A 14327-nucleotide genomic window follows, 5' to 3' on the forward strand; every position below is an offset into this window, starting at 1 on the left:
AGATATGCCCGCGGCGTCCCGCTCAGGCCAGCTCCCGCAGCCCGCCTCCCGGGGCCAGGCTGGGGCCGCCCCTTCCCGCCCCGACCCCCGACCCCGCCCAGGTTCCGCGCCCAGAACTCCGCTTCCTCCTCGGCCACCGAGTCAGTCTGTCCCTGCGACTCCTCCGCCGCGACTAGGGCCCTCTGGCATGACGTCACAGGCGCGCCCACCAATGAGCTGAAGAGGGACCGGCGGCAGCGTGAAAGTGACGGCAGAATCAGCCAATGGCCGCGAGGAGGGAGGAGGGCCGAGGCGGGAGTGTGAGAGTGATCGCCAGTACGCGTGGGGAGTTGAGGACTGTGCGGGAGGCGCGGGGCGCCGGGGGAGGGGCGGGGGGCGGAGAGCGGGGGAGCGGCGCGGGAGGCCCCTCCCCCTGCCCGGCTCCAGGCTGGTACCGAGAGCCGCCGGGCTTTCAGCGCCCAGGAGGGATATGTGGCCGCCGCTCGGGCTCCTTGCAGGTAACGGGCGGGGCGGCCCCTGCAGGGCCGAGCGCTGCCGAGCGCCGCGGGGCGAGCGGAGTTGGGTGCGGAGCGGACGCGGGGTTCTTCCTTACTGCCGCCGCGCCCCGAGCCCTGCGGTCCGGCCCGGGCCGGGCGGCGGTGCTGCTGGAGGAGTTGGCTCCGGGACCCGGGCTGTGGCCGGGGCCGGGGTCACCGGGATTGCGGGCCCCGTCGCCATGCGCCCGGGTGTAAGCAGCACGCGGGACAAAGGGCGCGGCGTGGAGGGTGCATGCTCCGCCTGCCCGCGCCCCTGCGCTCTCATCTCCGCCCCTGTTCACTCCAGCAGCGTGGCGCTTCGTCGACCCCGGGTGCACGGGCGCCTTTGGCGTGTCCCCGGAGCGGCCACCGGGCCGCGGAGCCCCGCGCCACCCCGCGCCACCCCGCGCCTGGCCGCCAGCTGGCCGCAGTGCGGGCGGTGGCTGGGCGCAGGCGGGCCGCTCGGCCTCCTGCTCTGGGTTAAAGGCGGCTCCCCTGCAGCGCCGCGAGTGCCAGCCACTCGGCGCTGGCTGCCGGGCAGAGCGGCGTGCTCTGGGTCGGGGCGCCCGGGACCACCGAGCTGCCACTTCTCTGCCCGGGCTTGGAGTTTGGGGAAGCAGAGCAGGTGGCGCAACCGCCGTCTCACCTCCAGCGAGCTCCGCGGGGCTTCTGGTCTTGTTGATGTTGTGACTGTAGGCTGTGTGTGTGTTTTCTTCTTTTTTTAACCACACACAAAAGAAAGGAGGAGTTAGAGGAAAGATCTAGCTAGAGCACTGTGAATCGTCCCACACTGCTTTCTCTCAGAGAGAGATGGATGGGGAGAATTTCTTGAGAAACAATTAACAGTGAGGACTGACTGGATCCCCTCCCTGTCCCCTCTTACCGCAGTCCCGACCGTGCCTGGCGCGCCCCAGATGGAGGTGGGGTAAAGTGACACCGGCCGACTTAGATGGGAAAATGGCTACAAGCTAGCAAGCTGGAAACTTTGTGGGACAGTGGAACTGTGAATGTCGAACCTCCGCAGTCATTCTCGGCTATTGGCAGGCATGGCCCTCATGTGTTACTGAATTAAGAAACTGGGAAGGCAAGCACAAGAGGAAGATACCTCGAGTAGTATTGTGTTCAGCGCTGCGTGGTGGAGAGCGGTAGAGATGATTGTCTCCCGTGCCTTGGGGGCCCCAAGAAAGGAGCAGTCAACTCAGGTCTCCACATTCTGGGTCAGAAACAACTGTGTTCTTTATTCGGAATTCCAGAGGCACTGTCTCATCTCAGCCTGGCAGAGGGCAACTGGTGTGTGGATGGATTGTTACTGATGGGGTAGAAAGGCTAGCCTGATGCGAGAAGGCCCGTCAGTGTAGGGGGAAGAATATTCTTTAGTAGGTGGTTGCTGCTGATTTTTCCATGGATCACTTAGGTTTGATCTGCCAGTCCAGGCTGCTGTGTCAGCTGTCACCAGGTCCCCAGGGTTCGCAGCTCAGTGACTGATGTTTGCTTTTGAGGGGTGGCGTGGGATCCCTGTTCGAGGTCTTTTTGACCTTTTCATTGATGATCGGTTAATTTGTTTTAACCCCCTGAAAATAGAGGCTTGATATAAGGAGTTTGAGAAATTGAGAATATAGAGACTTCTGCTTCGTTCCAAATCCAACTACTCATAGGCGTCAGTCAATTCTCAACACAGTGGGAGATCGGCACAGGAGTCAGATAGGAATCAACACTAGCATTGTCACTGGTAAAACTGGCTGGAGCTCTGCTTGGGCTGAGCCTGAGGCCACTGTGTTGCTCCATTATTCTCAGTCCGTAAGGCAAACTTACTATCCAGCCATGGCCCAGGAGCCCGGGCTCCCAGGCAGGACATCCCCTGTAGAAGAGGAATGGGGCCATGCCTCCCAGGGCCCATCAAGAGAGAAACAGAACTGTGTGCCTTCCTGGTTCATGGCCTGGATACAAAAAAGGTGGAGGGGACCCGTCTCCCTCCATGTACCACCTCATACCGGCAGGGCTTCTTTTACCTGAGCACCAAGCCTGGCTGGGAACATTGCAGAAAAAAGGCCATCTACTGTTGGAGGAAGAGGATCAGGGTGTACAGCCGTGCACTTTATGCAGGACATACAGATGCCTGGCCAGGGAAGCAGTGCACCGGGTCTGCCCAAAAGAAGGGTGCCCTTTTCTCAATTGCATCAGGTCACCTGATGGGCTACTGCTCGCCTTGGTTGGTTAGCGCATCTTCAGGAATGGCAACACTGGTGATCCCAAGACAGGAGGTCAGGGGCTGGTCACTTGGTACTAATCTCTCCAAAATGATTACAGTCTTGGGAGCTAATTGTTTCCATATATGGTCTTATTTAATCCTTAGCACAACCCGCTGGAGTCAGTAGTGATACCCTATTGTGCTGTTGAGGAATGGATCCTCAGAAGGACTAGGTAGCTCAGGGTCATGCCGGTAGCCAGTCCAAATCTGTGTGCCTCCAGAGCCTGTGCTCTTAACCACGGGGCTGGACTGAGATTCCTAACGCACTGTACCTGTATCGCATTTGCTAATCCACAATATTTTTGGAACTATCCTCTGATACCCATTGACAATCACACCTGAAGTGGAAAGGGCATTTGTGAGTGTTCTCTGGGGCAGCAGAGATGTGAGAATCTTGGTGACCAGGGGAGGGACTCAGCAATGAGGAGGGAAGAGCCAGCCTGGACGGGGACGGGACCGATGCTAGGCTTCCCGATGTCCCTGCCAGAGAAGAGGGGGAGCTCATTCTAAGATTGCCTCACCCATCCTGTTGACTCCCCCAGGAGTCCAGGCCTGGCCGCCTGGGCACCCCAGATGTTCAGGTCTGTAGTCTGCCTTCCGTCCGAGTACCAAAGCGATTGGTATGTGTTACGAACAATCTGAGATGAAAAGGGAGGCTCAGCAACTAATTTAGGAGCACAGATTATTTCCTGACCCAGTATTCTTCCTGGAGGGCCATTTGAACCTCACAGAACCGCTTGTGAAACACTTCAAATATTTGGGCCTGAAGCAGATAACATCAAGACCAGTTATGGGACCGCTTGTCAGCTCACAGCTCTATTTTGCATTTAAAATTGATAAAGAGTATTTGCTTTCCTTCACATTCACTTTGTAAATCAAAGAACGCTTTTATTCCCTCCATGTTAAGTCAGGGTAACTTCCTAACTATTCAGTCCTTTACGCTTATTTATTTCATTTTTAGTAGCAGGGGTAATTTCTTTAGCTGAAATGTACACACAGTGGTTGGGGCCTGCGTGGTGACCTCTGTGGTGTTTGCAACTGTGATTTGGATTTGACCAGTGCTTTATCCTTTCAGTGAAAAAGAAAAAAAAAAAAAAAAAAACCAGCAGATAGTGGCTGGAATATTCCCTCCCCCACCCCCTGCACTTGCTGAGAGCATGAGTTACATCAGGTGGAGAAGCTCTAGGGCCCAGTGCTGAGAGAGTTGCAGAGCCTTTCATTTCCGGATTGTAAACTTGAACCGCTTTCCAGCACCTGTGACCTTGGATGGCCTCTTGGGCTGACTTCTTATTGATTCCATAATCTGGGGTATTTCCTTGGACACCTGGAAACAAATACAGTTGACCCTTGAACAACACGGTTTTGAACTGCATGGGTGCACTTATATGCAGACTATTTTCCGTAGCAAAGACTACAGTACTAAAACAAAACAGAACTGCAGGAGGCGTGGGTTTGATCCCTGGTCTGGGAACTAAGATCCTGCATGCCCCATTTTTTAGCGAGGCTAAAAAATAAAAAAAGACTACATTACTACAAGATCTGTGGTTAATTGAGTCCCCGGATGGGGAGGCGCCACAGATACGAACTTATAATAAGTTATACGTAGATTTTCAACTGCGAGGAGGGTCAGTGCCCCTAACGCCTGAGTTGTTCAAGGGTCCGCTGTACATCTAAACTGCCTCTCCAATCAAGGGACTTGGGGTTTTCTTCCATCTCAGCATGAAGGAGTGGGGCCGTGCTCCCTTACTGGGGAAGACGAGAGCCTCAGTACCAGTACACCAAATCCTCCAGGGGATTCTCAAAAGAGAATAATTCTGTGCCTGTGTTTTCTCCCTCTTTGAAGAAAGTACTAGTAATAACAAGTAACCTTCCCTCGGCGTTCATTAAACCCAGGCAGTGTTTCTAAGCACTTCAGGTGGGTGTGTTGCTTAACCTTCATGACGACCATGTAAGGCGGACCCAGTTATCATCCCCATTTTAGAGGTGAGGAAACTGAGGCCCAGAGAGGTGAAGTAACTTGGCCAAAGTTACACAGGATTGGAACCTCTAAGCAGTTTGACCCAGACGTGATCCTGGTAGAACCAAAGGAAGTGCCTATTGAGGGTGTGGGGAATGGGGACAGATGCAGTGTGATTGGAGAGGAGGGGGAGTTTGGTATTTGTTTGGGCAAATTCCAAGTCAGGAAGCTCTGAGGCAACTCTCACTGCTGGAAAGTTCTTTGGGTTTGCAAAGTACACAAGAAGTGGACTCCTAAGGATAGGTGGCACACACAGGGCCACAGAACTAAGAAATGGCCAAGACTGAGAAATGAAATTTCTGGCTTTAACGTTTGCCCCTTTGAAAGAAAAGTTAAAAGACGTGTCTGTTTTTAACTTGACTCCTTCACCAATATTGGAGGTCGTGTCCTCACCTGGAATAGCTCCCAGTGTTCTCCTTTAGGGTTCAGTTCCTCCTTCTGGAATGATGCCGTCCCCAGCCTGTCAGTCTGCAGTGTGCCCTCCTTCCTCTGTCTGTCCCCTGTGTGGGAACCACGGTCATGTGCCCTGCGACCTCACCTCTATTAAACTCTCTCCCAGATTTTCATTTAACTGGCAGGAGTGTCTGTGTTCTGCAGATAGACTGTAAGCTCTTTCAGAGTCAGGACCATACTTCACGCACACACACGAACACACACAATGTGCTAAGACCCAACAAGGAATATTTATTGATTTTTCTTGGTTGGAAGAAGCAAGATGGTAACTGGTTTTTTTTTCAACTTTGTAAACTGGTTCAAGGACTATAAAAATGATTTGCCTTATGGGGCTGATAAACATAGGATTCCCTTAAATCAATGTTTCTCAAGGATAATCCAGCGTCAGAAGCCCAAGGACTTCTGACTTGGTAGGTTGTATTTGGGCCCAGGAGAATCTACATGTGTCCCACGTGATTTTTCTGTCCACTCGAGTTTTGAAACGATGATATAAAGCTGTTAATGATCACATCCTATAAACTCAGAGCATAAATGAATAAGAGTGTCTAGCTCTTTTTCACTTGAGGTAAACATGTCTACTGTATAAACATTCCTAACAAGGCAATGATCAATATTTATGTCGTGTCGCTTTTCTTGCAGGTTTCTAGCCAGCATAATGCTGGAGCAAGAGGCCGGCGGCCCGCAGTTTTCAGGATGGCCGAGTGGGATGCCGATTTGGATCACATCATTCCGTCTTCCATTCTTCCTCCTCTCTGGGCTAAGTTACTTGTGGGATTTGTTTCCCTCGTGTGTTTCGCACGTAGCTACGATGGAGACTTTGTCTTTGACGACTCTGAAGCAATTGTTAACAATAAGGTCCGTATCTTAATGTCTCTTCGGTAAACTGACATTAACCACTTGCCTACGTCCCAGTGATGCTCTGCATCGGTGTTGAATTCTTCTCTACTGAACTTCGGCTGAGCCTTTGCCTGGGCCCCCATCGTGCTCTGGATTTCCCATCTCTTTTAGAGAGCATCTCCTTGATTTAGGGCCCCTTTTATCACTGGCAGCAGGGTCTCCAAGCCCTGCCTAACCTCAAGCTTTACCCTGGCTGTGTGCCCTACATGAGGCCCCAGTCCACGCACGTATCAGAGAGACCATTACTCTAAGATGACAAGGCCAGGGTTTTGCGGGGCATTGCAGACTATTTCAGGTTTTGTGACAGATTTCCAGAACTCTAGGCCAGAACAGTCGCCCCTCTCTCTCTCTCACACACACACACACACACACACACACACACACACACACACACACACACACACACACACACACACACACGCACGAATCATGCGTTTCCCCTGCCGTACGAAGGTGCATCCTCAGCAGCAGGCAGCGAGCTGGCTTCTTTGTCCTTCGCTGAGAGCATCAGGACAGCCTGCCGACAGCTGTGGAGGACCAGGATTGTGCTGCCCGCAGAAGCTGCAGTTCCTGCTCATTTCATGTTTGGAGACTCAGGTTTGCTGAGTTTGCAAAATCCCAGCCAGTTTTGCTCACCAGTAGGCGCGGGGAAAATGATATTCTCCTTCACTCGCTGACTAGAGGTAGGGAAGAAGAAATAGGTTTGTGGGCAGGGAAGAAAAAAGATTTCAGCGAGCTAAAAGAAAATCAGAGCAAGAAACTTGGAGGCAGGGAGAGCCCAGAGGAGAAAGTATGTGGAAACAGCACAGGTTAGAGCCTTTGTGACAGTCTCACCGCTCAGCACATACTCTGTGTGTGCCTTAACGGGAGAAGAGAACTTGAAGGAGTTTACTAATCTCTTTCTCTAGTAGGTGAAATTGTAGCATCTCTTTGTAACACTGTCCTTAAATGCTCCTAAAAGTTTGAAGTCATGGATTCCCCAAATTCGGAAAGAGTCATTTTCATATTGAAAGTATTGAGAAAAATTCTCTATGTAACAAACAGGTATTCTGTGGGCCGGGGAAGAGAGGGTGAGGGGTAAGGAGATGACTGTTTTGCAGATATTTTATTTGTAACATACTCTAAATGATTTTCTGATTTTCTGGATTTCGACAGCAGACCGCCTCCTTGTTGATGTTTATTTTGAATCCAAGTTCTTCACTTGTAATTTCCCTCAAGTTCACCCAGCAGTTTACTGCAGATGTTTCTGTTTCAGTTCTTTTTGAAACAGTGCTTAAAACAAAAAGAAGTGTGTAGCTCTAAGCAACTATGTCACATGGGTGGCTTAATAGCTATTAGAATTGCTTTTCTAACAGGCATATGAGGCTATGCCTTTATTTTTAAAATTCCATTTGTTGAGAGTTTCTTGACTCTAACACTCTAATAAAGTAGAGGATATATAAAGTGTTAACTCAGGACCCATGTCGAAGAACTTTGGTGAGCGAGGCAGGGGAGACAGGAGCTATGTCGTACATCAGATGCCCAGGTATGAGGTTGTAATTCTCTTTCCTTCCTGTGAGGAAAGGCAGATGAAGCCATTTTGTGGCCCTACCGTACATTGTCTTGGCAGTGTTTTCTAGAGCATCACACGGTGCCCCTTTGTTAACTTGCTAGCCCCCTTTTTTGCCTTTCCTGTTTAATGAAAGGCCCTCCTCTGTTCATTGGCACCATGCCTACAGTAATGTGAAACAGGCTGTTACTGGATTTTATTGGTGTTGAAGACTGTTTTCCAGATGCTTCCTTGTAGTGTTGAGTTGCCTTTTTTCATTGAGATGATGATTTTCTTTGAGACCGTGGAGTTAGCAAGAATTTCAGACACGACACATCTTTTCCATAAATCATTAGGAGGAAAAATTAACCTTTCTTCCTGTGGCGCACCCTGCTGTGTGTAGGCTACACCTAATCAAATATTTAGAGCTTTGCTGGTGTTCATTTTCTGCTCAAATGGAGGGAAAGATCTTCTGCTCAATTCCTTCACAACTGAGCAGGTACTTCTGGGACAATGCAAAAGTTCATGGACTTCCAGCATGGTAATGGAGTAACCTAAGTTAGTGGGTGGATCCCACGACCTTCGTGAAATATCAAATCAACTCTGAGAGGGAGGTCCAGACACTCAAGGCCTCTGAAGCTGATACCCAATGGAAGTGAAATTCACCCTCAAAGTGGGTGTCAGGTGACCAGCTCACCTCTGCTGCCTGTCCCCAAGCTTTTCCCTTTGAGTCATTAAGCTCCTAAGTAACAAATACTCACTGAATGCCAGTGTGTGTTGGACACTGGTTGCTCTCTTGGGCTGCCCATGATGTGACACACTTCTTCCATTTGGGGCCTTCTCCATCTTCAAACACTTGTGAGCTGCAAAGACTGTCCAGTTTGGATGCAGACCCAGGCAAAGGTGCTCCCATCAGATACACCCACCTGTTGGAGCCAGGGGCTAGTCACACAGAGAAGAGGGGTCTGCGGGCAGCCAGGCAGCCTCAGCAAGATGTGCGGCGGTCTGATTTGTTGGTGCCCTTCGTGCTGCACAGCCCCAAACTAGGTTTTCCAGCCCACCTGGGAGTCGTTGGGCCTTGTGATCTTTTTTAAGGCATTCCTTTTTTCACTTAAGTTAATCAGAGTTGTTTTGGTTACTGCAGTGAAGAATCTTGACTGCTACACCATGCAGTGCTTATTACATCATAATTTCTAGATCCTAAAATGTTCCTGTTTAATTGTGCTGTGAAGAAAAAATTAACATTCAGTTTTGATACCTACTGCAAGTGCCTTTCTTCTTGTTAAACACAGTTTAAGTAATCTAGTTTCATATTTAAATGTAAAAAGAACAAAAGATTCATTTTAAAGTATCTGTAGTTCAGTACCAAGTTAAACTACCCTATACGGTAGGTATCATTTTAACATATTTAGTAATTTTTATCCATAAAAATTAGATGGAAATTGTTTTTTCTGTAATTTTACTATCTGCTTAGCTCATGATCAAAAATGGGAAACTTTAAAATCTATATGCTTACTCTTAGGTTTGAACTGGGATATTTTTGGTAAATTACCTTATGTATTGGATATGAGAGAGAGTAATAGTGATCTCACTTAGCTATATGGTCCATTCATGCATTCCGCATGGATTGAGCACCTTCTGTGTACTCCCACCAAACGCAGGAAAGCCCAGGCCTCGAGGAGCCCCAGTCCAGTGGGGCAGACAGATAGGGGTCACATGATTATAAACTGCCCTGCAGCAGGTGCTGTGAGGACAGGCGCGAGATGCCCCAAAGGGAAGGGAATCGCATCAGCTCAAGAAGGTCGCAGCCCAGTGGCCGAGATACGAAGAGCCGAAGCAGCTGAGCTGTGGGGAGCTGAGGGGTGGCGGTCTGGGCAGAGACCTGTGCGTGCACAGCCTTGAGGTGGGTGGCAGCAGGAGTCGCGTGGGGACCAGACGAAGGCCAGGAGCAGAACACAGAGTCTGCGAGATGAGCCTGCAGAGTTCAGCAGGAGCCAGGGCACCACACACTGGCATCTGTGTCAGGAAGTCGGCTTGGTCCTGGAAGGGGAGGGTGAGCATCTTGGAGGGATTACTGGAGAACAGGCAGAGGGCGCAGCGCACCCGCGAGGAGGCCCATCTGGGTCCTGGGTGAGGATGACGGTGGCTTGACCCAGGACTGGTGGGAGAGATGGAGAAGAGAGGACTTCCGCCCAGGGTGAGGGAGGAGCCCTGATCCCTCTTCTGGTGTGTTCCCGCAGGACCTCCGAGCAGAAACGCCCCTCGGGGACCTGTGGCATCATGACTTCTGGGGCAATCAGCTGAGCAGCAACACAAGTCACAAGTCCTACCGACCCCTCACGGTGCTGGTTTTCAGGTGAGGTGCGACAGGACGGCTGTATGGGAGGGGCACCCAAGGCTTGTGCCTGACGTTGTACCAGGTAGTATGTGACAAGGTTCCTGGGTCAGTGGTCCGGAGGGACGTATAAGCCACTCACTACGTGGGTCTCCAAGAAATACATGCTAATTCCAGCCATTAGGAGTTAGGTTGGAAGCATCGCTTTAGGGTGATGCTGCTTTGGCGATGCAGACACTGACAGTGGAGCCACACTGAGAAGATTAGCCTGGGTCTGGGCAAGGATAACTTGGTGAAGTGGTCCGTGTTTTTGCACAGTTCTTGGAGGTGGGACCCTTTGTGAGTTAATACTGAGGAAACAATATGTCAAGGCAACATGTAGCATCTAATGAAATTGTGATTTTTTTTTTTCATTATAAAAAGCTAAGGTATAAATCCTCCTCCTGTGACCACATCAATATGCAAAACCAAAACGAAGCTTAAGACAGTCTCCCCACCCCCCATTAATCAGGGAGCTATTTGCATTAAACAGATTTGTTCGTCTCACAAAAGTTCCCATGCGTAGCTGTTTCTTGGATGCGTTAGATACCTGTGTGTAGATCTCTCAAAGAAGCATGGAAATGATGAATTGGAACCACTGGTGATTGAAAAGCAACAGAAATAAGAATCCCTGACTATAAGGAAGTAGCTCCATTGTCTGGAAGGCTAGTGGACAAACTGTCAAGGAGTATTTGCGGGGGGTGGGGACCGGGTGGGGTGGGGGAATCAGCAAGTCACACTACTATCTTAAATCCAGGTCCCTATGGGGTAGCCTGAGTAATGTGTGGTCTGTTATATCTTCCTGGGAGACAGTCTTGCCTTTATCACGACTAAAAAACTGTCTAGCTTTCCTTTCGCGTTTCCTCTCCAAGTATTTTCTGTCCCACTCCTCTGAGATGCCCTTATCTTACATTTTCTGCTCTGCAGTTAATTATGTTCTTACCTCTTCTTCAGCCTTCTTAGCTTGACAGGCATTATTTATCTTGACGCTACTTTTATCAAACTTTCTCTTCTCCCTTTGGTATTTTCATGCACCAGGGTTTTCCTCCAGCTGGTTCTCATTTTGTTTCGCGTGCTTCTGGACCTCTGGTGTGAACACCCTTCTTTCACTGCAGGATGAACTGCTATTTGTCGGGAGGCTTCCACCCCTTGAGTTTCCACGTGGTCAACATCCTCCTGCACAGTGGCATCTCCATCCTCTTGGTGGACGTCTTCTCCGTGCTGTTTGGGGGCCTGCAGTACACGAGTAAGGGCCGGAGGCTAAACCTGGCCCCCAGGTCGTCCCTGCTGGCTGCCCTGCTGTTTGCTGTGCACCCGGTGCACACCGAGTGTGTAAGTATCGTCCGCCTACCGCCTCTGCACTGGTATAAGGAGGACAGGCAGTCCGTGTATCAGCTCATTCCCTAAAACAGGCTTCCCTCGGATACTCGTATGGCTGTAGAAAGCCCAAGCTTTCAGACATTTAGAACGATGATTTGTAGGGCTAACAGGTCCCTCTTAGGGCAAACACAGGGTCCCCTATGGGCGAAGACTGTATAATGACTGTGTGGTATGATCTCTGGTAATACTTTCTGTTTCCTTATATGACCAAATTGTGAAGGTATGAATGTTGAGTCTTGCCCAGCTTTGGGGTCTAAAAACCAGAGTCTGAGATTACTTTTCTTCCAGGTTGGGTCTGATGCAATTTTCCGATGTTAGCTGAGAGCTTTATAACTTCCTAAATACTTTCTTATACTTAATCTGATTGTCACCAAAACTCCGTGGGATCAGCTGGGGTGGCATAACAATTTCCACTTTACAGAAGAGGAGGCAGCCTGGGAGGACAAATTAAGGACTTACCCAGGTCAGTCACGTAGCTGGTGGATGCAGGGATAGAACTTAAGATCTGGTCATCCGAGCCTGAGCCCAGGAGAGGCCAGCATGCTTTGAGTTGACCTGGAAAGTGGGTCCCCGCATCCTGCTGGGACTTGCTCCTGAATTCTCCCCACCTGGCTTCTCAGCCCATGTAGTCAGGCAGCTCCTGCTTTTAATCCGTTGAGCCGCTGCTGAATGTGTTCAGTGCAAACTCTGTTGGGATTTAACCAAACACTTGTGAGGTTTTCAGGAACCACTCTACCCCACTGCCATGGAACCCTTTGAAAATGTAAGTCAGCATGTTTGATTTTAGTTATTCGTTCTGTAAGTGTGAAGTACCTAGTATAAAATACCACATGGACCTTCTTGCTTCTCCACAATAGATTTCTGCATTCGGTATGTATTTAAATACCTGCGTTTTGACCAATTGCATTGAGCATCTTGAAGTCAGTTTCAAAATACTGGGAGGAATTCCTGCCTTTAGCATCTGATTTTGTTAATATTATTAAACTATCTGTTCTTTGGTATTAAAAAGATTGCAGGATTGTTCTCACAACCTCCTTCTAATATCTTACTACTTGAAAGCTTTTTTAAAAGTCTCATAATTTTTTTACTTCAGCAGGTTCAGAGGACTTAAGGGATTGGGAACTATGGTATGATAAATACCGATAGACGATAGATGATAGATGATAGATTTGTGATCAGGTTAGAATTTGTTTCCATGCAAGTTCTCTTTATGGTCTAAACAATAGTGTTGTACACATTTATCAGAAATAAGGGAATTTCTGGCAAAAATACTGATTTACTGTTTTGGTCCTTGTCTAATTTTGTGTAATCTTAAAAAGCAAAATGAAATACTTGAATTGTTAACCAAAGAAATGTTTCTAAAATTCTGCTTTTAAATATGAGAAGTTAGTTTATAGAAAAATTTGAAATGCCGACAAGTATAACTGGATGTGTATAAACACACACACCCACACACACACATACCCACACACACACACACACACACACACCCACACACACACATACCCACACACACACACACACACACCCACACACACACATACCCACACACACACACACACACACACACACACACACACCCCCTAGCTAAATGCAATGTGGGAACATGTTAACCCAAGGGAGGTCCAGCTATAGGAGAGAAGAGAATATTTGAAAAATGTCTTCATCTCTCCTCTCCCTCCTTTCCATGAAAGCCGTTCAAACTATAAGAAAAAGTTATGGGTCATGGAAAAATAGCATTTCTAAAACAGATCATTTGTATGTTCACCTTTCCTCGTTTTGACAAATAGTCGGTATTCTGTTTTCATCCTCTCCATACCCCGCTGTTATTTCCCACTCTACATTTAACCCACTTAAACAGTGAGCAAAAACAAGGCCCACCCAAGGAAACCCTGGAAGGAGAGTTCCTCAGAGCTCTCTGGACCAGTACTGAGGAAGCACCCTGTGCTCTGGGCTGTGGGTTGAATCACCAAGGGACGGAGAAGAGCTAAGAGAGGGGGTTTCCTTACCTCTTGTCTGTTTAGAGACCAGGATGGAGGCCCCAGGGAGTTCCCTGAGGACACCAGTGTTATTGTAGGTTTTCCTTTTCCACCAAACATTGGTGAAAATTTCAAATTGCTTGAATTCGGGTGTCAAAGAGGGAAGCTTGGGTCTTCTTAATAACCCTGCCCATCCAATAAACCCAGAGTTTAACCTGAAGGAATTGGATGGTGAAACATTCCCCCTTTCCCCTTCCCCTCATTCCTTCCATGGCCCCAGTGCAAATTGTTCCCTGTGGGGAAATGCCACCACCTCCTGCTGTATGGATTCGGGGAGTTGCAGTGACTTCTCTAGAACACTCTGATGTGAGTGCTTCAGGTTATTTGTAAGAAAAAAAAAATAGCCTTTGTAAATAAATTTGCCTGAAAAGACATACGCAAATATCCGAAAAGAAAAATAAAATCTCTCCGTACCCATGCCCATTCCCCAAACCGTTAAACTCAGTGCCTCCTTGGGTAGCCTTTAAAATTTCTTTTCTATGAAATCTCTCTTTAATTACTATGCCAAAAATTCATTGAAGGACTAAATACTCTTTACTCTGAAACACTTGCCATACTTTTTAAAACTTGTTTTTCTTCATGTCAGACGATGTGACGTACATCGCTTAAGACTTGGGAGTATCTTCAGTGAACCAAAGGCAGACTGTTTGCTTTAAAATGAGTTTATGATGTTCAAAGTTCATTTTAGTGGGAGTCTTTTTTTTTTTTTGAGGTTTAGTTGATTTACAATATTATATAAGTTAGTGAGAGTCTTTAATGTACCTCAGCCACTCAGATAACAAGTGGTTTAGGCTGGCCTTTTGGGCCCCTATTCCTGGTGTTTATCCAAACCACTTCCCTCCCCCTCACTCAGTTCAAGAAACCTTGTTCCCTGAC

At 48.6% G+C, this 14327-nt stretch overlaps 1 protein-coding gene across 1 annotated transcript in view; it reads left to right on the forward strand.

Moving 5' to 3' along the window:
• The first annotated feature begins 402 nt into the window (after positions 1–402).
• TMTC4 (transmembrane O-mannosyltransferase targeting cadherins 4) overlaps positions 403–14327 on the forward strand; it is a 61751-nt gene continuing 47826 nt past the window's right edge. The window contains exons 1-4 of the mRNA XM_024740076.1: positions 403–497; positions 5873–6088; positions 9899–10014; positions 11148–11364. Coding sequence (XP_024595844.1) covers positions 5927–6088; positions 9899–10014; positions 11148–11364 — 495 coding nt within the window. The 5' untranslated portion in view covers positions 403–497; positions 5873–5926. The remainder of the gene's footprint in view (positions 498–5872; positions 6089–9898; positions 10015–11147; positions 11365–14327) is intronic.

This window comes from Neophocaena asiaeorientalis, unplaced genomic scaffold (genome assembly GCF_003031525.2).
Source record: "Neophocaena asiaeorientalis asiaeorientalis breed wild unplaced genomic scaffold, Neophocaena_asiaeorientalis_V1.1 scaffold9, whole genome shotgun sequence".
NCBI classification, from domain to species: Eukaryota; Metazoa; Chordata; class Mammalia; order Artiodactyla; family Phocoenidae; genus Neophocaena; species Neophocaena asiaeorientalis.